This window comes from Candoia aspera, chromosome 5 (assembly GCF_035149785.1).
Source record: "Candoia aspera isolate rCanAsp1 chromosome 5, rCanAsp1.hap2, whole genome shotgun sequence".
NCBI classification, from domain to species: Eukaryota; Metazoa; Chordata; class Lepidosauria; order Squamata; family Boidae; genus Candoia; species Candoia aspera.
The window spans coordinates 94,567,852-94,593,980 of record NC_086157.1 but is presented as its reverse complement, the minus strand read 5'-3'; the positions used below and the strand labels follow the sequence as shown (position 1 = coordinate 94,593,980).

General features: G+C 42.2%; 1 protein-coding gene across 1 annotated transcript; it reads left to right on the top strand.

The window, feature by feature from the left end:
* Window positions 1-577: 577 nt before the first annotated feature.
* Window positions 578-4,160, top strand: RASL11A (RAS like family 11 member A). The gene is made up of 4 exons (XM_063304455.1): window positions 578-833; window positions 1,390-1,446; window positions 2,528-2,607; window positions 3,517-4,160. Exons 1-4 carry the CDS (start codon window positions 710-712, stop codon window positions 3,967-3,969), a joined length of 714 nt encoding a protein of 237 aa, XP_063160525.1. The 5' UTR covers window positions 578-709; the 3' UTR covers window positions 3,970-4,160.
* Window positions 4,161-26,129: the final 21,969 nt, after the last annotated feature.

Genomic DNA, 26,129 nt, shown 5'->3' with positions numbered 1-26,129 from the left:
AAGCAATAGAACGCGTGAACAAAACGGGTCGATTTCACACCCGAAGCTTCATTCGTAACTACTCAAGCAATTCTGTGAAGCGGGTGGCGGTGCTGACTACACGGCAGAACCTACACGGGCTGGGGATGCTCGTGAAACCCCTCTCCGTTTCAAATTATTCGTGTGTGTGTGTATCCGTGTCCTTTGAAAAAACTCCACCCATTTCACAATAAGGGACAAGGAAGGGGTAAAATGGCAAGGGAAAAACAACTGGTGCCTTTCGGAGAGGGGTTGCCAACCGAGAGCCGTTCACCCTCTCCTGCCCCCACCGGAAGCCAGCCAAAATCAAATAAAGCCCGGCTCTGGCCACGCACCGGTAAAACCCTTTTGCGAGCGGCTACCGCAGCCCCCATCAATCAGCCGCCCAACCCCGGCTACTCCTATTGTCTGCGGCTGCTGGCGCTCGGAACCGGGGCGTGCGTACAGTCCGCCGCCCTCGTGCGTACGCAGCCCCGGGCCTTCCCAGATAGGGGAGGGGGTGGAGGTGGCGCTTCGTCGCACTCGGGCCGACTTTAAAAGCTCCGCGGTTCCTCGGCAGCGGCTGGAGCGCTTCGCTGGGATGCTGCGCCCGTTCCTCGCCCGCGCGCTTTGAGTGCACAGGGACAAACACTCCCGCCGCCGCCGCTCCCGGACTCCTTTGCTTCGTGGGGCTGGAGGGCCCGCCTTTCCCATGCGGTTCTCCTCGATCATGTCCCAAAATTACCTCTTAGCGCCCATCCAAGAATGCCCCTCCGATTTCTTCATCAAAGAGGTGAAACTGGCGGTGCTCGGAGCAGGGGGCGTGGGGAAGAGCGGTAAGTGCCGAGGGGGGCGAAGGGGGCCAGGAAGGGTCGCGCCCCGCGATTAGGGTTGGGGCACGCGGGCGGGGGAGAGAGAATGAAAAATGACGGCCCAGAAATAATCAAAGAACGGCGCTCTGTGGAAAGCATGGAAGCCGGGGAACGGTGGGAGGGTTGGGGAAAATATTCCGGATTCCGTGAAGTTTTGTCTGCTTTTCCCACATAATGCCCTCCAGGTAGGGAGGAATCCAACGCCCCTCAGCCAGGATGCCGATTAAAACCCAGTGGTCTGGAAGGGCTTTGGGATGGGCAAGTGGCAGCTATGAACTGGTGGGGTGGGTTTAAGAGTTGGTCTTCAAGCAGAACATAACTTTCTCTTGGCTGAAGCAGAAAATTCCTCTGCCCTTCCACAGGCATCCAAGCTCTCTCGTTTGGCTTCCTCACCCAGATGCCATAGCCCAGGTCACCTCTGCCGGGAAGCCAGGCTGGTTGCTAGAAATGGTTAAGTGGCTTGATGAGCCTTTCCCCAGCTGTCTTCGTTTGACAAACAAAAGGTTCTTTTTCTTTTCAGCCATGATTGTACGCTTCCTCACCAAAAGGTTTATTGGAGACTATGAACCCAACACTGGTGAGTTTTCTTCTTCACAATTTTCCCTTCACACAAGCCAGCTGTGAGATTTGAGTGAGGGCAGCATCTATGCCATAAGGCAGTGTTTCTCAACCTTAGCTACTTTAAGATGTGTGGACTTCAACTCCCAGAATTCCCCAGCCAGCTGTGCTGGTTGGGGGATTCTGGGAGTTGAAGTCCACACATCTTAAAGTGGCTAAGGTTGAGAAACACTGCCATAAGGAATCTGCATTGACCCTTCCTTTAGGGCCGTGAGAGAGTCCTTCTAGGGAAAGTTGGGGGTGTAGGTATTTTCCCACCTAGCCCTCCTAGAGAGGAGGAGGAGGAAGAAAGGCCCTGAAAACTACTTACCTAGCTAAAGCTCCAGAATCCCATTCTGAAGCTTAGTGTTACCATTACACTGCATTGATCTCTCTGCATAAATTGGGAGGCAACTCTATGGTGGCTGCAGGCTGCACTTAAAGCTTTGGGGGTTGGGCAAGAGCTGCAGCAGGTAGGATGAAGTGAGGCTAGGATTTTCCTTCCCTGCCCTAAGGTTTGGGTGGAATCTGGGAAATTTTCTTGCTAATGTGTTTAATTAGTTAACCCTTTCCTAACATTTACACCTGTTTTCAGATGTTTCACATCTCAAAATGGGGAGCAATTAAACCAATACATGAGAGCCAGTTTGGTGCAGTGGTTAGAAACTGGGAGACTGTGAGTTCTAGTCCTGCCATAGGCACAAAGCTAGCTGGGTGAGCTTGGGCCAGTCACTTTCTCTCAGCCCTAGGGAGGAGGCAATGGCAAACCACTTTTGAAATTTTGCCTAGAAAACTACAGGGACTTGTCCAGGTAGTCTCCAAGAATCAGACACGAATGGATTAAAAAAAAAAACCAATACAACTGTTAGCAGTCATATTCATAGGTGGTTTTGAGGCCCCAATCAGTATTTGGTTTGAGGGCTTCCAACCTCTGGGGTGTGGTATGCCAACATAAAGGACATTAGCAGTTGGTGACTAGCAGTTGTCCTGTTTCTCTGGGTTATCTCCTACCTCCAACATAAGTGCAAATTTATCATTCCCTTTCATGTTCATTTCTCCAGGGAAACTCTATTCAAGACTTGTTCATATTGAAGGTGATCAAATTTTCTTGCAGATCCAAGACACACCAGGATGTATTGAGGTACAAAATTATCTTAAAATATGTTGCTTCTGATGGCCAAATGGGATTTGCTATCTCTGTGTTGCAGAAGCACAGCTCGGGCTGTAGCCGAGCGATTGTGGCTAGTGTTTACACAGTTGTTTATTGGATTTGCTCATTGCTGCAAATTACTTTCCATGAAGGAAACAAATATAGGAAGAAGTTGATTAGGCTTTTATTATGCAATCATCCTGCCTCATTTATTCACTATTTCCAACTGCTTAAAGCAGTATTACACTGTTAAAGCAATATTTCCTACTGCTTTAACAAACAACTTGGGAATCATATAGTCGCTGCGAATAGCTTTTGCCAGTTAGTTCTCAGAACTTTCAGGCTGAACTATCCCATAAATTGGGATTTCCAATCAAATCAGGATATAATTTGCAGGCACACATCCTAAGCATGTTAGAAAGAAATCCCACGGTGATCAAAGTACCATATCCCTAGTCAGCCTTCCTATAACCACAGTCCCTGGAATATCTTACCTGTTCTTAGGTCATTTAAAATGTGTGGCTTAGTATGTCCAAAGCTCGTATACAAGAAATACTTTCATTTTGTTACAACATTAATAGGAGTTATAGTTACGTGTTGTTCTGGTTAGCGCTGGAAGCATTTGTTGTAGAAGAAATGCACTTGACCTTTGAATGATTCATTTGGGACTAAGTATGAGCATTCCCAAGAGCATTATTTCTTTTGATGCTTCAAGGCTGTTGAATCCAGTCACCCAAACTAGATGAAGAATATGGTACTTCTGGATTGTATTATGAAGATCAGGGTTAAAAGCTGAATAGTTCAACTGTGAGATGAGCTTCTTTACTGAAACTATGGCTGCAATCAAATTCCTTTCTGTTCTTTATAAATGTGTGTAAATAACCCATTCCTTCCTTTCAGGTTCAAGAAAACTTACCACAGATGCTGGATTCACTTTCTGGTTGTCTCAAGTGGGCAGATGGTTTTCTTTTAGTCTATTCAATGACAGACCGTCATAGCTACCAGCTCATTCGGCCACTTTTTCAACACATCCAGAAGATTCGCCCTGACTCTAAAATCCCAGTCATCATTGTAGGAAACAAAGGGGATTTGATGCATTCCCGACAGGTTGCAGCAAATGAGGGCCTACAGTTGGCCAATGAACTGGGTGCTGTGTTTCTAGAAGTCTCAACGAGTGATAATTATCAAGGTGTGTGTGATGTCTTTCAGTACCTTTGTAAAGAAGTTGGTAAACAATACAGTTGTGGCAGCCGAGACAAAAGGAGATCATCCATCATCCCACGTCCCAAATCACCAAACATGCAAGACCTCAAGAGACGTTTCAAACAGGCTCTTTCATCCAAAGTGAAATAGACTTGAAATGGCCTTTTGCTCAAAACTGTTTTATTAATTACACATTTATAAGAAGATTTTATTTTTGTACTGATGCTGTTGATGTCTATCTAGATGAAAATACACAACCTTCTTGGAATTACTTTCATATGAATTTTTCCTCCTCCCCCACCTTCCATACCGAATTGCAACAAAATAAAATTAAAAAAAAATGATTGAACTCAAAGCTTTATTTCTGTTCCATAGAGATTTGCTGTTGAAATAGGGGAACTATTTATTTACCAGATTTATACCCCAGCTTTTCTCCAGGAACTCAAGGCAGCTTACATGGGGCTCTCCCTTTCAATAATAACCATATTAGGCCACTCAATGAATTTCCATGATTGACAGTGATTAGAATTTGGGTCTTCCTCTTTCTTCAATGTTTTAACTGCTGCAATTACAACTCTCGTCAAATTTTGATAATCCTAAAATGTAGGATGTAGCATTTCAGTTTCATTGGATAGCCAATAGGATTAATTTGTCTCTCTTATCCTATTCAAAAATATGTTTCTAACTCATTTATTTTGATTGATTATACTTTAAACTACTTCCTCCCTATGTAGAAAGACACGGCAACATGTCTTGTTTTGCAAAATGCTCTAACAGGATCTCTGAATTTAACCCCTAGCTGACTTTGGGTGATTGAGAAAAAGCTAAGCAAGATTGTACCTACGTAGTATTCAGATGGAAAATAACCAAGATCACTCAGGGCTGTCTATGAATCTGGGGAGTTAAAAAGACTTCCTGAAAAAAGGCACTGCAAATCACTTTCATCTTGTAATGATTATATTATTATAATATAATATGAAGTGCCAAAATATGAAATGCTTCCAGAAACTTTAGCTGTCTTAGTGTGTCAGTGATGGGCTTATAGTTGTCCAACAGTCACCCCCAATGGTAAGATCAATCTTCTGAAAGTAAGACATTTATTCCTGCATTTCTCCTGTTTTGCTCAACAGAAGATGGGGTGCTTTCATAGTGTTTCTTGTCTTGTAGGCTGGGCTAAATGACATCTTGAAGTGCCTTCCAGCCTCACAAATGAGAGCATTTGCTTCAAAAGGGGGAAAAGTCTGGAACTGTGTGTGTGCCTGAAGTAATGATTATCTTGGACTTCCAAGATAAATACATAGGAATTAAGTTCTTAGTCATTGAACTGTGATGCATATTTTACAGCTGATTCAGTGAGCTGTATTATGTGTATCTGCTTCATTTATAGGGCAGTTTTGTCATATATGTGGAAGAGTTCAGGCTGACCAGGTTTTTAATTTTTTCTTTATGTACACCATGAAACAAAATGAGTAGACAGATGAGTGTGCAAAATTACTAGATGTAAATGTATTACCTAGGAGTAAATTCCAGTGAAATAAGTAAGACTTATTTTTTAGTAGATGTATATAAGATTGTATAGTGAATGTTATTCCCACAGTTGCAGGTTGATTTCACTGAAGTATACAATGTTTTACGAAATTCAGGAGAAAGCTGTAGTGTTTTGTTTTGCTTTAAAACGTCCATTTTCATCCATCAGGTTCACTAGGTAGCCTTTGGTCAGACTTTATCCTTCAGTCTAATCTTACCAGGAATATAAGAAGCTGCCTAGTGTCATGAATAATGCTAAGTCATGCTTAGTTTTAACCATGTTTTGTTGAAGTCATTACTATAATTGAGTACGAACATAATGTTAAGGCTATAAACCATAGCATGTAAATCACAATAGCCTGGTTCAAAAAATCACTCTGAACAATAATGAGATTAATTTAGTTTTAGCTCGATGAGTTATGTGAATCTAGCCATTGTTGCTTCTAAACTATAGTGGTATAGATTGTCACCATCTGCTATCCAGTCAATAGTACTTTCTTCTTCTATGTCTTAGAACTGTGTGTGAATACTGAATCAAACCACTAATCTTTCTAGCTCAGTATTTTCAAAACCTACTATATAATTTCCAGATGTGGTGGAATACCCAACTTCCCCAGACAACTTGCTGCCTGGGATAATAGGAATTAATCTAATGCAGCTGGCTAAGAAGACATCTAGAAAGTCTTGTCTTAGACAAACTGGCTCCAGATGCTGCTCAATTATAATTCTGAGCATCCTTAGGAGACATGGCCAATTACTGCTGTCTGGAATTATGGAAATTATAGTCTAATATTCTGTATTTGTATGGTGATGGTGAGAGCTTTAGTTCAACAACATCTGAGTGCCACAGGTTGCCTACTCTGGGCTATACTAAAAAGCAGAACCTCTTCAAAGTATCAGATAGAAATTATTCTAGGCTTTATATGACATGTCAGAGATTAAATATAGGACTATTTGTATTCTCACTAAGCTGCAGCATCTTAAAGGAGAGGTGAGATATATGTAACTAATTAAATTCTTGTAGCAGTCATGTTGTTTAATAATGGTGTATAGTTGTATGTATAATAGGTCATGAAATCACACTAATACTGTTAATTTCCCAGCCTAGTTCTTGATTTTGTCCTGTTGGATGGTTCGTTCTATTGAATGATAGCTTAAAGAACTAACAGACAGTCATTAATGCCTTGGCTTCTAGAAGCTAGCCTATTGCAATGTATTTATATAGGGCTGCCTTTGAAAATAATTTGGAAGCTGCAATTGATGTAAAAGTACCTCTCTCTCGCTGGTAAGGAAAGACTATTATAGCCCACCAGTTTTGTGGGCCCTGTATTGGCTTCCAACAAGTTTCTGGTTTATAGTTCCAAGTGCTGGTTTCAATCTCTAAAGCCCTCCTTGGTGTAGTCCCCAGCTATCTTCAGGATTGCCTCCTTCAAGTAGAACTAGCCTGTTCCATATTGTCATCTCAGAAAGCAAAGCTTAAGATCTACCACTCAAGAACTTCAGGGAGGTGCTGGAGGCAGGTTTTTTCCTGCTGTAGGCCTTTCCCTCTGGCACCCCCATCCTGGAAAGGCTGTAAAACAGGATTGTTCTGGGGAGCATTTGAGAGGTAATTGTCAACACTGGGCCTGAGCACCAGCAGGGTTATTTAATTTGCTATTTTTGATGGCTCTTGTCAATCTGTTGGCTGTTTTATTATTTTTAAGTGTAAATCATTGGGGATCATGTTGGCACTATGGCAGTATACAAATGTTCAATAAACAAATCAATAAATTCCCTGCATATGCAATCAGATTTTAGCATTGTAGCTACTCTCTAACACGTTTCATTTTGCACACAGGATGCTTAGCTTGACCTTGTAATCCTTTTATCAGCCTGCTCAATGCTTTAATAGCTGCTTGCCAATCAAATCTCGAGAGATGAAAACATTTACTAATTTAGGAGATGCTGCAGGGTAAAAACCTGTTAATTCCTGTGTCTCATGTAAAAATAAAGAGCACTGCCTTCCCCCCTGCCTCAAACATGGTAAGTTAAAGTTATGAAGCAATTCATCTGCTTAAAGAGAGGGCTGGCCCAGAGGCTTCAGTTCATTGGCTGGCTTTGGAAAAGGACAAGGCAATACTGAGTACAATGAAATGATGCCACTATTTAAAATTTGTTCCCCACAATCATACCAGAGACTTGCATGAGAAGATAAAGTGCCCAGATTTATAGCATCCATTTCACCTGCATAGTTAGGTCTTGGGTTAGGACTGGATCCATAGCATGGATTTAAAAAAAAAAGAGTCAAAGCCATCCTTGCTGGTCCATGGAGGAAAAAAAACATTGGAAATCCAGAATGCCTTTGTTAGACCCCCAAAAACTGGTGCAATCTTTCAGGTTCTTCAGAATTTGTCATCAGTCAAGATGCTTCAGAAGAAAAAGATGGAGAAGAGGCAAAAAATATAAAAATTAAAGCTAGATGTTTCAAGCCATGAAGTCTGCAATTTTATAATCTTTTTGAAGACAGAGATAGTAGAATGAATGCCTTAGTCAGCAATAGGTATTGTCTGTGTCAGGCTTCATTCAGTGGCAAGAAATACCTGCAACAACTCTGCCTTGCTATTACCACAGATCCTTTGCATGTACTTAAGTTCTCCTTGTAACAAAAATCCTGCTTGTTGCAGCATATTGAAGGGAATGAACATGGGTGACGAAACCCAGCCTGCCAAGTGGCCCCTGTTTAAATTCTTTCCCTCTGCAGAATTATAAAGAGTGAAGGAAGCCAGTCCTTGCTTGCTTTGGGCTATGTAAGGAATGGGAAGAAGCAAAGGAGTGCAGATTTTTTGCTGGGGTCTGGGAGGGGACACGGCCATTCCCCAAGTTCCAGTACTTTTCCTAAGAGCCATGGTGTGTAGTAAAGGCAGTGTTCTCCCTTAGCAACTTGAAGATGTGTGGACTTCAACTCCCAGAATTCCCCAGCAAGCATGGCTGGCTAGGGAATTCTGAGAGTTGAAGTCCACACATCTTCAAGTTGCCAAGGTTAGGAAACACTGAGTTAAGAAGTTGGACTAGGATGGGGAAGTAATATGGAAAAAGGCCATGGGGGCAGTGGATGGGAGGACACACTTCCATTCAGAATTAGTTTTCATAATGGAAAAAAAGGAAATTGAAACTTCGTTATCATTTGTATATATAGGGTTGTTTGTCCTTTCTAACCTTTTTTTAAACATCTGTGAAGTGTTTAGAAGTAATTCTGAGAAGAATAAACATGGGGCGGAATTGACTGGGATATAATCATAGCCTTAAGAGCAGGTTGTACTGCATGAAGCCCTATGACAGAAAAAGTGTTCTCCCACCTTTCTTCCTGTCACTGAAATTGTGTTCTTATTTCAGAAGATTGATGAGAGAATGAAACGTGTATTCTTTCTGCAGTAATAAAAGATAATGAGACAACTGCTTTACACTCATGACACCTTACTGTCCTCCTTTACTAGGAAGAATTATACTTTCCAAATGTCGTATTTCAACTCAGAATTGTGGTTGTGGTTGTGTTGGCTGTTCCACAATGGGAAATATAACTTAACAGGCAGATCAGACTTGGTTTTTTTTTTTTTTTTACAGAAAGTAGAAAATGATTTGGGAAAGAGGTATTGCTGACGAGTCTGTGTAAACATGCTTCATTTATTCTGGTGTTACTCTATTCAAATGATATTTGTCTGATGTTGAAACATTGCCAGGAACATGTGTTATCCTTGTGTTATCCAGGCACCTTGTGTAAGTCAAGGTGGGTAATTCATAGCTGATAGGCCACATGTGACCACGGAGAGACTAATTTGCTTTCCTCCCTGGTCAACTGAGAGCATGGTCAGATAGCTGATAGGGTTAGCATCTGTTGCTTCCAACAGACTGACTGGAAAGCTGGGTCCCAGTTCTCTAAGTGATATAATTTATTTCTACCTGCGTATTTAAAGAAGCAAGAAAATGTGGCTAAAATGCTAGTTTTTGGAGTGTAATGCAATACTAATCTAATAGAAAACTGTTACATGCCACTGGTGGTCCAGAAAGCTTGGTCAGTAACATTCTGCAGAGTGTTTAAGCCAGTGTTTTTCAAACTTGGCAACTTTAAGATGTGTGGATTTCAACTCCCAGAATTCCCTACCCAGCTGGCTAGGGAATTCTGGGAGTTGAAGTCCACACTTCTTAAAGTTGCCAAGTTTGAAAAACACTGGTTTAAAACTTCCTAGCAATTTCTCAAATGTTTTGTTCCTCGGAGAAAGAGATTTCTCCTCTTCCATTTTTTTTATTAGGGTGCTTGAGAATTCCTTTCCAATTTCTCTTGAGGATATTTATTATTATCATAATGTTGGAGATGGAGGAAAGTGCTGCAACTGGTGTTTTCTTATTGCTTAACTCCTTATTGCTTTGAGCCCCAATCTTCTCAATATGAACAATCACTGGGAGGCATTTCCTATGCTTAAGGGCATGCTTATTATTCCTTGCTGAAAAAATCCAGATTACCACTTGAACCACTTTCAAAAATGTTGCCAAGAAAACTGCAGGGACTTGTCCAGGCAGTCATCAGGAATAAAGACTAACTCAAAGATATCTACACACTATCATAAAACTTTGCCACTTTTGTAAAGGTGGAAAATATCTGTTGATTGTTTTGATAAGGGCTGCTATACTTCTTAACACTGTGAAAAATACCTCTTATACCTTCAGGGCCATCTCTTCAAACCAAAATCCACCGAACCTATGTGATTATCCTGAGAGGGGAAGGTTAGGGCCCCATCCAGTGAGAGATCAAAGACTTCAAAGCTAGGACGCAGTGTCTTCTCAGCAGTGACCCAACATTGGAGAACAGCTTGCCCCCTGAGGTTCATCTGACCCCACCCTGATGGTCTGGTAGAAAATGGTAATACATAAAAACAACCCTATCTCAACAGACATTCAGGTGCTACAGGTAGCATTGGGCTGCTTTTTTGGTTTGACTGATTTTAATTTTAGTTAAGTTTTAGATTGAGTTAGTGCAGTTTACTGCTACGTTAAGGTTAATTTAATAATACTCATTAATCAATTAGGTTAATGGATTTTAGTCTACATCTACGCATTTGATGAAGTGAGCTGCAGCTTACAAAAGTATATGCCATTTCGTTTGCGATTTCTGACGTCTGGAAAGAGCTTCCTCCAGAGATGCATGTGGCTCCCAGTAGTGTGCTGGTAGATATTTAAGAACCAGTTTTGCTGGCTCAATTGCAGCTGCCATGCCCACAGAACAGCTGATTGACATGCTAGGCGTAGGGGTTCGGCCGTGCTCTCAGCCAGCTCACAAGATTCCAGAATATTTAACCGTCAGCTCTTGAGAGCCAGTACAAGCCAGTCCTAGCATATAACTGCTCCCTCCCTTACGTTGTTCAAGAAACTATTATAGACATGGCTGTTCTCCTAGGTGTTGAGCAGAGTGTGATTGTGGAACTCCTTTTTTTGTCTTAATCTTGGGTTTCTTTTTGTTTTGGTAGTTTGCTTTTCTGGTGGATTGCATGTCTTTTAATATGTTGTTTTTTAGTTGTAAGCCACCAAGCGTTGGCCTATAAAGAAAATAAAATACATGAGTAAATAAATGTGTTAGTCAGAAAAGGTGGTACCCCAGACTTCTGGATTTTACTGGGGAATTAAGATATTTTGGGGGTTTGGGATTCTTTGTATTTATTCCTTTAAATCACTGTTGTGATTGGGAGGTATATAAATTCATGTATTAAATTTAAAAAATCCAAAGGTGTGGTTCTGACACATTAAAACATTGTTTGCCCCAATTTCCCACGTTTACTATGCAAAACTAACTTATAGCATAGTCTCTTCTTTTCTGAAAATAATGAACTATAAATACTATGTATACATCCAGTCAGTTAAACTTTCACAAAGTTGAAGGTGCTTTAAAATACTTGAATCTCCAAGGAGTCCTTAATCTAGGAAGCCAAAGATAATGTTTCTACTGCAGTCTTTTTAAAGACAACCTTGAAGTAAATCTGAGAAAGAATCAGAATTTAGGCAGTCAACCAATTAGTTCAACTTTGCAGAACTGGGAACAGAGATATACTTCGTCTAATAAAGGCTTTGATGCACTTTCTTAAACAGATAGATTGGTATCCCATTTATTTCCCACATTTCAAGTGTAGAATACTTAAAAAAATAGAAATATAGATGAGTTTGTTTTATATGTATGCAGGGTAGATTTTATATTCAGCACACACACTTTGGTGTTTTAGTCTATACATGTTTTCTTTACCAGTTAACTCCAAAATATAACCAGACAGCTGTTGGATGAGTTTAAAAAAATCCACTGAGCCCAGCTAGTGCTATATTGACAGTTTCTCCTGCATCTTTTGATCCTAAACTGCACTAGCTGACCACCAATGCATTCAGTTCAAGTTATTAATGACAATGTCCAAAATCTTCAACCGTTTGCAATCTCAACATAACTGCATGTTGGAGTACCAAAATCTTCTGGTAGGGATTCTCTCTGATTCATTTTTTGTGGAGATGTAAAAGAAAGTCCTTGCAGTTCTGGTAACCATTACTGAATATAATTCTATTAGAGGCCAGAGGACTGTCCCTCTCGATTTCATTTCAGCACCAACTAAGCACCTGATTAACCTGGTTCAATATTTGGGTCCAAGCGATTAATTCTACCATGAAATCTAGTTATATAGGAATCATTTTAACAAAGAGAACCATACAGTCATAGAGTTAGAAGGACTTTTGTAGGCAGTGGGCACTGAGTCCAAACCCTGCTCAATGCAGGAATCCAGATGAAAACATTCCTGATGGATGGTCATCAAGTTTCATATCTGTTGGATGTTATGTAGGAATCAGTTGAGGCTCTGAAGCCAGTAATTCATTTTATAAAATGCTGAAGGAGTTGGATGAAATTGATATTAATGAAGTACTTGACATTTGGATTTCCTGGTCTTGTAAATCAGTGAAAGGTTGCTTTAAAGAATGCGAAATTAGCCTCATTAAAATGAAAACAGCTATGACTAGTAGAAAGAAAAATGTATTCATTTTGGGAAGAATTAATAGAATGTCAAAGATTTTTAAATGAAATGTACATATGCGACCTTGCAAAACATTACTGATCAGAGAATACAATTAAGATGGGAGAGGGTATTACAACTGAGAAGAGAATCCAGGTTTTTTTATTCAAAACCCTTTTATTCTATTCTATTCTATTCTATTCTATTCTATTCTATTCTATTCTATTCTATTCTATTCTATTCTATTCTATTCTTTATTAGATTTTTATCACCTCCCATCTCCCAGTTTCATTGCCTGACTAGGCAACACCTTCAGTGCTAGAAGGGAGTGGGGTCTGCTCTCTGTCTATATACCATGGCTTGCCCTGCTTGTGTTGTTGTGGGGTGTTGTTCTCTCCTTGGTGGTTCCTTGCTTAGGCTGTTGTTTGCTGCTTAGTTGATTGACTGAGTTAATGGTTCTTTGATTAGGGTATTGTGTACTGTTTGATTGTTTGTCTGGGGTTAATATCTTTGCATATTTGGGTTTGATTGCTGGTGAGGAGGTGTTCTGGTCTTTTTGTTTCATTTTTAACTTTTTTGTTGTATCTTAATGGTATGTAAATGTTGTTTACCTCTATGTGTCTGTTGATGGCTGCTTTGTCTAAGTGCCAAGCTTCCGGGAATTCCCTAGCGTTTTTGGATTTGGCTTGGTCTAGGATGCTCAGAGTTTCCCAGTTGAAAGTATGGTTGAGTTCTGTCGATGTGTTGTGAGATTAAGGAGTTTTCTTCATGCTGAAAACTGCTAGCTGCTGTGGTTGTAATAATCTTTTGGTGGTTTCTGAGATGTTTCTGATGTCTGGCAGAGTTATCCTTTTCACAGCTTGTGTTAGTTGTGCTGTGGTAGGTTGAGTGGTCAGGCACAAGCAGTACACAATACCCTCATCAAGAAACTATTAACTCAGTCAATCAGCCATGCAGCAAACAACAGCCTAATCAAGGAACCACCAAGGAGAGAACAACACCCCAAACTCAAGCAGGGCAAGCCACAGTATATAAACTGAGAGCAAGGCCCACTCCCTCTTCGCACTGAAGGTGTTGCCTAGCCTGGCAATGAAACAAACTGCAAGAAAACAACAAGGCTCAGAGAGCACCAAGGACTCCACGGTTCAACCCTGAGCTACAGATATTCTCTTCAACTGGGACTGATATGAGTTTTCTGTGAAACCCCCCACCATTTTGATGCCTATCTTTAAAAATATAGCTAACACTTGCCTATGCTTAGAAGCTGATTCCAGTTTCTCAGCTTTCCAGATTACAAAAGAAAGTTCCATGAGGAATAATTAAAGTTATAAACAAACAGTGGAAGAAAAGGTATATGCCATGTGCATCTTAGGTATACAAACTCAGATAGCTTTTTCAGTACCCCATGTGGAAAACATTTAAAAGGAAAAAGAATAAAAAGAAAAAAATCCTTCCAGATCTTCAGCAGTGAACCTTACCACAAGCATCCCCAATATATACTTTAATAACCTGATTATTATTTCTGTTATTTTTGCACAAACCAACTGTGAGAAAAGGAACGATTCCCTCCACACACTGACCTATGAAAACATGTTGGAGGCACTCTATACACTACATGCACCTACCAGCACTCCCTTTGCAGCGCCCTTAAAATAGATGTCCTAACAGTCAGGAAACCACGCTGAGACGAGGAATAGGTCTCTAGTGTTTATTACTGTTACATAAGACAGAAAATCCTAACAAACTGAAGAAGCGTGGGAAAAACCCAGACAGATAAACCCCAAAGGTTAAGGCGGATCTGTTCTGTGTCTCTTTGAATGGCTGCTTAACTCCTCGCTACTACGCATGCGTTTTCCCCCCTGCATAGGGGCCCCCTCCTGCTCACCATCAGTACTCATGACATCACCCTCCCCTCCAGATTCACATTCCATTTCAGCCCCCTCCTCTCTAGAGTTCCTCCCTCCCTCCAAAGTCTCATGATAGTCCATCTCCCCCTCCAAGCTCCCATGGGAACTGGGCAACGATGGAAATTCTTCAAAGGAAAACTCCTCCAAGGACGAATCACTGCTGCTCTCCAGGTCTGATAACACTTCTGGCCCAGGTGGCTGCTGCTGGAAAATAGATAATTAGAAGATTCTTCCCCCCTCCCCCTTGGGAAATGCAAGCCGGAGGTGGAGGGCTGTGGCTCCCCCTCCTCTCGCTCTGGCCTCAGAGCCTCTGGCGGGATTGGAGGTTGCCAACTTATGAACTCCTCTGCTTGGGATTCCTCTGCTTGCTCAGTCAAGTGAGGAATCTCTGGTAGAGTGCGAGGCTTGGGTTTGTGAGGGAAAAGCTGATGGAATCGTTGAACCAGTGCTGGTGCATGCACATCTCTGGCATTCTCCCACGTGCACTCTTCCTCAGGGTACCCTTTCCAGTGTATTAAATATTGGATGCCCCTTCCCCTCCTCCTAGAGTCCAGAATTTCCTCGACTTTGTATTCCTCCTCCCCCTCCACAATTACTGGAGGTGGGGGGGCATTTGCGATCGTAAGGTACTTGGGGGAGGGTCTTTGGCTAGCAAGGCTCTGTGAAAGACTGGATGGATTTTCATGGATGCTGGTAGCTTTAAACGATAAGCCAGTGGATTTATCTGCTGTACCACAGTGAAAGGGCCCACAAACTTAGAGTCCAACTTCTTGGAGGGCCTGGTAGAGGTCAAAAACTTGGTAGAGAGCCACACTTTGTCTCCTACCGCAATTGCTGGCCCCTCTTGTCTGTGAGCATCTGCAGCTCTCTTGTAAGCACTCTTTGCCCTGTTCAGCTGCTCCTTTAACAACTCCTGTGTGGCTTGTTGCTCTTTAAGAAAATCAGCTGTGGCTGGAACAGTTCCCTGCTGGGAGGAGGTGGGCAACACCCAAGGGTTAACCCCGTAGAGTGCTTGGAAAGGAGACATCTTGGTAGAGGATTGCACAGAGTTGTTATAAGTAAATTCTGCCATGGGGAGCAGGGCTGGCCAATTGTCTTGCTGATAAGTGGTGTAACACCTGAGATACTGCTGTAACCATTGGTTAATTTTCTCAGCTTGCCCGTTACTAGCCGGATGATGCAATGATGATAGGTGGATCTGGACCCCTTTTTGTTGTTTATTCATTTAGTTGCTTCCGACTCTTCGTGACTTCATGGACCAGCCCACGCCAGAGCTTCCTGTCGGTCGTCAACACCCCCAGCTCCCCCAGGGATGAGTCTGTCACCTCTAGAATATCATCCATCCACCTTGCCCTTGGTCGGCCCCTCTTCCTTTTGCCCTCCACTCTCCCTAGCATCAGCATCTTCTCCAGGGTGTCCTGTCTTCTCATTATGTGGCCAAAGTATTTCAGTTTTGCCTTTAATATCATTCCCTCAAGTGAGCAGTCTGGCTTTATTTCCTGGAGGATGGACTGGTTGGATCTTCTTGCAGTCCAAGGCACTCTCAGAATTTTCCGCCAACACCACAGTTCAAAAGCATCGATCTTCCTTCGCTCAGCCTTCCTTATGGTCCAGCTCTCGCAGCCATATGTTACTACAGGGAACACCATTGCTTTAACTATGCGGACCTTTGTTGTCAGTGTGATGTCTCTGCTCTTAACTATTTTATCGAGATTGGTCATTGCTCTTCTCCCAAGGATTAAGCGTCTTCTGATTTCCTGACTGCAGTCAGCATCTGCAGTAATCTTTGCACCTAGGAATACAAAGTCTTTCACTGCTTCTACATTTTCTCCCTCTATTTGCCAGTTATCAATCAAGCTGGTTGCCATAATCTTGGTTTTTTTGAGGTTTAGCTGCAAACCAGCTTTTGCACTTTCTTCTTTCACTTTCATCATAAGGCTCCTCAGTTCCTCTTCACTTTCAGCCATCAAATTGGTATCATCTGCATATCTGAGATTGTTAATGTTTCTTCCAGAGATTTTAACTCCAGCCTTGGATTCCTCAAGGCCAGCTTGTTGCATGATGTGTTCTGCATACAAGTTGAATAGGTAGGGTGAGAGTATACAGCCCTGCCGTACTCCTTTCCCAATCTTAAACCAGTCCGTTGTTCCGTGGTCTGTTCTTACTGTTGCTACTTGGTCGTTATACAGATTCTTCAGGAGGCAGACAAGATGACTTGGTATCCCCATACCACTAAGAACTTGCCACAATTTGTTATGGTCCACACAGTCAAAGGCTTTAGAATAGTCAATAAAACAGAAATAGATGTTTTTCTGAAACTCCCTGGCTTTTTCCATTATCCAGCGGATATTGGCAATTTGGTCTCTAGTTCCTCTGCCTTTTCTAAACCCAGCTTGTACATCTGGCAATTCTCGCTCCATGAACTGCTGAAGTCTACCTTACAGGATCTTGAGCATTATCTTACTGGCATGCGAAATGAGTGCCACTGTTCGATAGTTTGAACATTCTTTAGTGTTTCCCTTTTTTGGTATGGGGATATAAGTTGATTTTTTCCAATCTGATGGCCATTCTTGTGTTTTCCAAATTTGCTGGCATATAGCATGCATTCTTCAGCAAAGGATCATTACCTTGTCATGGTGCTGGAGCTTGAGCACCTCAACGATGCCATGAGCTAAACCGTGAAGGGCCACCCAAGACGGGAAGGTCATGACAGAGAGGTCAGACTAAATGCGATCCCTGGGGAAGGTAATGGCAACCCACCTCAGTATTCTTGCTGTGAAAACTAAATGGATCAGTACAACCAGAGATATGTCGGTATACCATCGGAAGATGAGATCCCCAGGTTGGAAGATGGTCAAAATGCTACTGGGGAGGAACAGAGGATGAGCTCAACTAGCCCCAGACGTGATGACGCAGCTAGCTCAAAGCCGAAAGGACGGCTAGCGGCCGACGGTGCTGGTGGTGAACGGCGAATCCGATGTTCTAAGGATCAACACACCATCGGAACCTGGAATGTAAGATCTATGAGCCAGGGCAAATTGGATGTGGTTATTGGTGAGATGTCAAGATTAAAGATAGACATTCTGGGCGTCAGTGAACTGAAATGGACTGGAATGGGCCACTTCACATCAAATGACCACCAGATCTACTACTGCGGACAAGAGGACCACAGAAGAAATGGAGTAGCCTTCATAATTAATAGTAAAGTGGCTAAAGCAGTGCTTGGATACAACCCAAAAAACGACAGAATGATCTCAATTCGAATTCAGGGCAAGCCATCTAACATCACAGTGATCCAAATATACGCCCCAACCACAAATGCTGAAGAAGCTGAAGTAGAGCAGTTCTATGAGGATCTGCAGCACCTACTGGACAACACGCCTAAAAGAGATGTTATTTTCATCACAGGAGACTGGAATGCTAAGGTGGGCAGTCAAATGACACCTCGAATTACAGGTAAGTATGGCCTGGGAGAACAAAACGAAGCAGGACACAGGCTGATAGAATTTTGCCAAGACAATTCACTCTGCATAACAAACACTCTCTTCCAACAACCTAAGAGACGGCTTTATACATGGACTTCACCAGATGGACAACACCGAAATCAGATTGATTACATCCTTTGCAGCCAAAGGTGGCGGACATATGTACAGTCGGTAAAAACAAGGCCTGGAGCTGACTATAGTTCAGATCACGAACGTCTTCTTGCACAATTTAGGATCAGACTAAAGAGATTAGGGAAGACCCACAGATCAGCTAGATATGAGCTCACTAATATTCCTAAGGAATATGCAGTGGAGGTGAAGAATAGATTTAAGGGACTGGACTTAGTAGATAGGGTCCCGGAAGAACTCTGGACAGAAGTTGGCAGCATTGTTCAGGAGGCGGCAACAAAATACATCCCAAAGAAAGAGAAAACCAAGAAGGCAAAATGGCTGTCTGCTTCGACACTAGAAGTAGCCCAAGAAAGAAGGAAAGCAAAAGGCAACAGTGATAGGGGGAGATATGCCCAATTAAATGCAAAATTCCAGAGGTTAGCCAGAAGAGATAAGGAATTATTTTTAAACAAGCAATGCGTGGAAGTGGAAGAAGACAATAGAATAGGAAGGACAAGAGACCTCTTCCAGAAAATTAGAAATATTGGAGGTAAATTCCAGGCAAAAATGGGTATGATCAAAAACAAAGATGGCAAGGACCTAACAGAAGAAGAAGAGATCAAGAAAAGGTGGCAAGAATATACAGAAAACCTGTATAGCAAGGATAACAATATCGGGGATAGCTTTGACGGTGTGGTCGGTGAGCTAGAGCCAGACATCCTGAAGAGTGAGGCTGAGTGGGCCTTAAGAAGCATTGCTAATAACAAGGCAACAGGAGACGACGGCATCCCAGCTGAACTGTTCAAAATCTTGCAGGATGATGCTGTCAAGGTAATGCATGCTATATGCTAGCAAATTTGGAAAACACAAGAATGGCCATCAGACTGGAAAAAATAAACTTATATCCCCATACCAAAAAAGGGAAACACTAAAGAATGTTCAAACTATCGAACAGTGGCACTCATTTCACATGCCAGTAAGGTAATGCTCAAGATCCTGCAAGGTAGACTTCAGCAGTTCATGGAGCGAGAATTGCCAGATGTACAAGCTGGGTTTAGAAAAGGCAGAGGAACTAGAGACCAAATTGCCAATATCCGCTGGATAATGGAAAAAGCCAGGGAGTTTCAGAAAAATATCTATTTCTGTTTGATTGACTATTCTAAAGCCTTTGACTGTGTGGACCATAACAAATTGTGGCAAGTTCTTAGTGGTATGGGGATACCAAGTCATCTTGTATGCCTCCTGAAGAATCTGTATAACAACCAAGTAGCAACAGTAAGAACAGACCACGGAACAACAGACTGGTTTAAGATTGGGAAAGGAGTACGGCAGGGCTGTATACTCTCACCCTACCTATTCAACTTGTATGCAGAACACATCATGCGACAAGCTGGCCTTGAGGAATCCAAGGCTGGAGTTAAAATATCTGGAAGAAACATTAACAATCTCAGATATGCAGATGATACCACTTTGATGGCTGAAAGTGAAGAGGAACTGAGGGGCCTTATGATGAAGGTGAAAGAAGAAAGTGCAAAAGCTGGTTTGCAGCTAAACCTCAAAAAAACCAAGATTATGGCAACCAGCTTGATTGATAACTGGCAAATAGAGGGAGAAAATGTAGAAGCAGTGAAAGACTTTGTATTCCTAGGTGCAAAGATTACTGCAGATGCTGACTGCAGTCAGGAAATCAGAAGACGCTTAATCCTTGGAAGAAGAGCAATGACAAATCTCGATAAAATAGTTAAGAGCAGAGACATCACACTGACAACAAAGGCCCGCATAGTTAAAGCAATGGTGTTCCCTGTAGTAACGTATGGCTGCGAGAGCTGGACCATAAGGAAGGCTGAGCGAAGGAAAATCGATGCTTTTGAACTGTGGTGTTGGAGGAAAATTCTGAGAGTGCCTTGGACTGCAAGAAGATCCAACCAGTCCATCCTCCAGGAAATAAAGCCAGACTGCTCACTTGAGGGAATGATATTAAAGGCAAAACTGAAATACTTTGGCCACATAATGAGAAGACAGGACACCCTGGAGAAGATGCTGATGCTAGGGAGAGTGGAAGGCAAAAGGAAGAGGGGCCGACCAAGGGCAAGATGGATGGATGATATTCTAGAGGTGACGGACCCGTCCCTGGGGGAGCTGGGGGTGTTGACGACCGACAGGAAGCTCTGGCGTGGGCTGGTCCATGAAGTCACGAAGAGTCGGAAGCGACTAAACGAATAAACAACAACATAGCATGCATTACCTTGACAGCATCATCTTGCAAGATTTTGAACAGTTCAGCTGGGATGCTGTCGTCTCCTGCTGCCTTGTTATTAGCAATGCTTCTTAAGGCCCACTCAACCTCACTCTTCAGGATGTCTGGCTCTAGCTCCCTGACCACACCGTCAAAGCTATCCCTGATATTGTTATCCTTCCTATACAGGTCTTCTGTATATTCTTGCCACCTTTTCTTGATCTCTTCTTCTTCTGTTAGGTCCTTGCCATCTTTGTTTTTGATCATACCCATTTTTGCCTGGAATTTACCTCCAATGTTTCTAATTTTCTGGAAGAGGTCTCTCGTCCTTCCTATTCTATTGTCTTCTTCCACTTCCGCGCATTGCTTGTTTAAAAATAATTCCTTATCTCTTCTGGCTAACCTCTGGAATTTTGCATTTAATTGGGCATATCTCCCCCTATCACTGTTGCCTTTTGCTTTCCTTCTTTCTTGGGCTACTTCTAGTGTCGAAGCAGACAGCCATTTTGCCTTCTTGGTTTTCTCTTTCTTTGGGATGTATTTTGTTGCCGCTTCCTGAACAATGCTGCCAACTTCTGTCCAGAGTTCTTCCGGGACCCTATCTACTAAGTCCAGTCCCTTAAATCTATTCTTCACCTCCACTGCATATTCCTTAGGAATATTAGTGAGCTCATATCTAGCTGATCTGTGGGTCTTCCCTAATCTTTTTAGTCTGATCCTAAATTGTGCAAGAAGAAGTTCGTGATCGGAACTACAGTCAGCTCCAGGCCTTGTTTTTACCGACTGTACATATGTCCGCCACCTTTGGCTGCAAAGGATGTAGTCAATCTGATTTCGGTGTTGTCCATCTGGTGAAGTCCATGTATAAAGCCGTCTCTTAGGTTGTTGGAAGAGAGTGTTTGTTATGCAGAGTGAATTGTCTTGGCAAAATTCTATCAGCCTATGTCCTGCTTCATTTTGTTCTCCCAGGCCATACTTACCTGTAATTCAAGGTGTCATTTGACTGCTCACCTTAGCATTCCAGTCTCCTGTGATGAAAATAACATCTCTTTTAGGTGTGTTGTCCAGTAGGAGCTGCAGATCCTCATAGAACTGCTCTACTTCAGTTTCTTCAGCATTTGTGGTTGGGGCGTATATTTGGATCACTGTGATGTTAGATGGCTTGCCCTGAATTCGAATTGAGATCATTCTGTCGTTTTTTGGGTTGTATCCAAGCACTGCTTTAGCCACTTTACTATTAATTATGAAGGCTACTCCATTTCTTCTGTGGTCCTCTTGCCCACAGTAGTAGATCTGGTGGTCATTTGATGTGAAGTGGCCCATTCCAGTCCATTTCAGTTCACTGACGCCCAGAATGTCTATCTTTAATCTTGACATCTCACCAATAACCACATCCAATTTGCCCTGGCTCATAGATCTTACATTCCAGGTTCCAATGGTGTGTTGATCCTTAGAACATCGGATTCGCCGTTCACCACCAGCACCGTCGGCCGCTAGCCGTCCTTTCTGCTTTGAGCTAGCTGCGTCATCACGTCTGGGGCTAGTTGAGCTCATCCTCTGTTCCTCCCCAGTAGCATTTTGACCATCTTCCGACCTGGGGGTCTCATCTTCCGATGGTATACCGACATATCTCTGGTTGTACTGATCCATTGAGTTTTCACGGCAAGAATACTGGGGTGGGTTGCCATTACCTTCCCCAGGGATCGCATTTAGTCTGACCTCTCTGTCATGACCTTCCCGTCTTGGGTGGCCCTTCACGGTTTAGCTCATGGCATCATTGAGGTGCTCAAGCTCCAGCACCACGACAAGGTAACGATCCTTTGCTGAAGTCTGGACCCCTAATGACTGGAAAAGGGCCCTCCAGAACCTGGAAGTGAACTGAGGGCCTCTGTCACTCACCAAGTGATTTATCATGCCTCTATACCTAAAGACATGGTCCATAAACTGTTGCAGAATGCTGGGAAAGCCTTTAGCCCAGGAGAGGTCAAAAAAGTCACACACCAAGCATTTCTATAAAAATAATTTATTTACAGAAAGCAAAAACAAAAGCAAAACATTTAAAGTACTTAGCTCCGTTTGGAGCAAGCCTTGCTGAGCTACATTTCCAGCAGAGAGAAAAAGAGGAAGTGAGAACAAGTCCGGGCAGGTCCTCCCCCAGGCTATTTTGCATGAAGCACGTGCGAGGAGACAATCACTTGCAACCTTTTTCACTCAGCCAAAATGACTAGGCACAATAATCTATTAGTAGGAAAACCTCAACACTCCCCTTTTTACACTATAGATTAAGTTGCAAACCAATCTTCTCTGACAACTCTTTGTGTCTTGGTACAGGAAGAGGTTTGGTTAAAATATCAGCAATCATGTCTTTTGATTCACAATATTTTAACATTATTTCTCCTTTGCTTATCATATCTTTGATATATTGATATCTAATATCGATATGTTTTGTTCTACTTCTGCAGGCTTCAGATTTTGCCATAGCAATGCAAGCTTGATTATCCTCATAAACAGTTATAGGCTGGTTCACTTCCATGCCTATGTCTTTTAACAAATGTTTAAACCATGTAACCTCATTACAGGTTTGTGTTAGAGAATAAAACTCTGCTTCTGCAGTGGAAAGAGCAACAAGTGTTTGTTTTCTAGAATGCCAGCCTAAGCTAGATCCAGCAAATTGAATTAAAATCCCAGAAGTGGATTTTCTGTCACTGACATCTGCTCCCCAATCAGAATCGGCAAAAGCCTGCAATTTCTCAGTTCCAGAGGCATTTAGCATCAGGCAATAATTCTTTGTTCCTTGCAAATACCTCATTAACCTCTTCAATGCTGCTTTTCCAGTAGATGTAGGCTTCTCTACCTGTCTACTTAAAATGGCCACAGAATTTGAGATATCTGGGCGAGAATGATTTGCAATGTACAGTAAACTTCCAATTGCAGATCTATAGTTCTCTGCCTCAGTTAATTGAGTTTCTCCTGTATCTTTCTGAAAATCTATTATCATCGGAGTAGAGACTGGTTTACAGTCTTGCATATTAAAATCTTCTAGGAGCTTTTGAATTTTACTACGTTGGTTTAACAGAAAGCTACCATCCTTGTCTCTGTGTACTTCCAAACCTAGGTAATTGGTCACAACTCCAAGGCTTTTTAATATGAAATGGCTTTTCATGCAGGCTTCAAAATCAAGCCTTTGTTTTTCTGTTGATGTGAATAGCAGCAAATCATCAACATAAATGCACAGATACATACAGCCTTGTTTGTCCTTCTTCATATATACACAGGGATCTGCTTTTCCTTTTTCAAAACCAAAATTCTGCAGTTTTTCATCTACTTTTTGGTTCCAGGATCTAGCAGCTTGTTTTAACCCATAGATTGACTTCTGCAGTTCACAGACTAGATTCTCCCCTTTTTCATAGCCAGGGGGTTGCTGCATGTATAATCTGTGGTCTAAATCACCATAGAGAAATGCAGTTTGAATGTCATAGTGGTTAACTGACATTCCCTTGAGTGCAGCAACTTTTAACAGTAATCTAATTGATTCACCTTTAGTAACTGGTGCAAAAGTCTTGTCAAAGTCTAAATCTTTCCTTTGAGTGAACCCTTTTGCAACCAACCTTGCTTTATATTTTTGGATTTTGCCATCAGCATCCCTTTTCAGTTTGAAAACCCACCTACAACCCAGACAGCGTTCATTGGGAGGTAGATTTACCAGTTTCCATGTTTTATTTTCTTTCAAGGATGCTAATTCCTGTTGCATGGCAGAATGCCAATTTTGTGCAATCTCAGGTGGTAAAGCATTCACTTGTTCTAAAGACTCAGGTTCTGTGAATATGTGAAAAGCCTTTACTGTTTCAGCCTGAAAACGTGATGGAGGAACGCCTTTATTACTCCTCTGAGATCTGCGAGGTAATACAGGGCTTAAATGTTGACTCCTATCACTTTCCTGAGAAGCATCTGTCTCATCAGACAGATCTTCAGTTTGTTTTTCTGATTTAATGTCCTCATCAGGCAAAAGATCACCATCAGCAAGTCCTTGCTGTTCTCTTGTGGTGGTCAGTTCAACTGGAGAGCTAGAATTTAATCTCCCCCAGTTTTGTTCAGCAAAAGAAGCGCTTTTGCTAATTATTAATTTCTCTCCCATTATGAACCTGTAGCTCCTCTGGCTTTGTTCATAGCCAACAAAGATGGCTTTCTTTGTTGTGGGGCCTCCTTTCCTTCTCTGCTGTTTTGGAATGTGAACCCATGCAGTGCTACCAAACACTCTAAGATGGCTTACCTTTGGTTTCACACCATAAAACAAATGGAATGGAGTGTCCTGAATCATAGAGTTATACAACCTGTTCTGAACATAACAAGCAGTTGATAAAGCTTCTCCCCAGAACTTAAAACATAATCGTGAATCTTTTAACATGCATTCCATTGCATTTTGCAAGGTTCTGCCCTTTCTTTCAGCAACACCATTTTGCTGTGGGGTGTACGGGTTAGAAAGAATTTGTTCTATCCCTTTTTCCACTAGGAACCTTCTGAATTTGTGAGAAAGGTATTCTCCTCCTCTATCACATTGGAGTGCAGATACAGGCCTAGGGAATTTTCCATTTGCCCATGTCACAAAACTTTTAAATTTCTCAAATGCCTCATCTTTATGTTTTAAGATGTAGATAAATGTGTATCTTGAGAAATCATCAATGATGGTCATTGCATACCTTGCTTGTCCAAGACTTGGAGCAAAAGGACCAATAATATCAGAGTGTACAATTTCCAAAGGTCTAGTTGTAACTCTGTCACTGTGCTTACTCACAGGAGCTTTTAGTGTTTTGCATTCTTTGCAAACTACACAGTCTAAGTACTTATTACAGGGTTTTATCTTTAGGTCAGCACACAGCTGTGGCATTTGTGCTATATACTTGTAATTAGCATGACCAAGTCTCCTGTGCATCAGGTGTACACATTGGTCATGATATGGTGTGTTGCCAACTGCAGCCTTGCAGCTTGGCTTCCTTGCATTTTGCACAATGTACAAGGAGTCTTTTAACATACCAGTAGCACACAATTTCCCATTTTTACGTATCTCACAACCATTTTTCTTAAATGTTATGATATACCCTGTTGCAGCCAATTGTGCCACAGATAAAAGGTTTGATTGTAAATTTGGCACATACAACACACCTTTTACAGTTTCTCCTAAGCAGGATAAATACAAGTCACCTTGTCCCATAATTTTGGTCACAGACCCATCAGCCAAAGATACACTTTGTCTTTTAGTTTTAGACAGTGACACAAAAGAGCTTTTACAATTACATAAATGACAATTGGCCCCAGAATCTAACACCCATACATCAGAATTACCCTTCTCAGCAACCTGTGCAATTTGGGTTGTCTGAAGAGCCTTCTTCTGTGTTGCCCTTGTGTTCTTCTGCTCTGTCTTTCTACTCTTGGGTCTCATGGCACAGTCTCTTTGCAAATGTCCAGCTGAACCACAAGTGAAGCATCGCTGGCTGGCTAGCGCTGTGGCCTCAGGTTCCTTTCCCTTCTTTTCCCTCATTTTCTGGTCTTGCAGCTTTCCAGAAGAGATGGGGGGGGGATCTTTCCTCTCTCTTCTCCCATTCAGCGAGTAATCGCTGTGTAACATACGATGGGGTGAGGTCTGCTTCAGGCATAGCCTCCAGGGTACAAATCAGCGTGTCCCACGTTTCATTTAGTGAGGACAGGAGGATATAGGATTTTGTGAGAGGTGTAAATTCCATTCCTCTCTCCTGCAACTCAACATACAGCTGCTGAATAAAATGCAGGTGCTCAGGAAGGCTATCTCCTTCTGCAAGGTAGGCTCTGTACAGCTTTTTTGTCAGAGTAACTTTACTCCCTGCTGTTGCCTTTACATATAAGTCTCTCAAAGCGTCCCAAAGTTGCTTTGCAGACTGCATGCCTCGCACGTGGACTAGCTGATTGTCCTCAACTCCCAAGATAATGGTGGCTCTAGCCCGCTCATCCTGTCTCAGCCATTCAGCACTGGGATTTTGGGGGGTTTGCTCACCAATTG

Coding starts and splice junctions, on each gene's coding strand:
- RASL11A (XM_063304455.1), top strand. CDS start 710: ATGCGGTTCTCCTCGATCATGTCCCAAAATTACCTCTTAGCGCCCATC. Junction 1,447..2,527: donor AGACTATGAACCCAACACTG/GTGAGTTTTCTT, acceptor TCATTTCTCCAG/GGAAACTCTATTCAAGACTT. Junction 2,608..3,516: donor ACACACCAGGATGTATTGAG/GTACAAAATTAT, acceptor CCTTCCTTTCAG/GTTCAAGAAAACTTACCACA.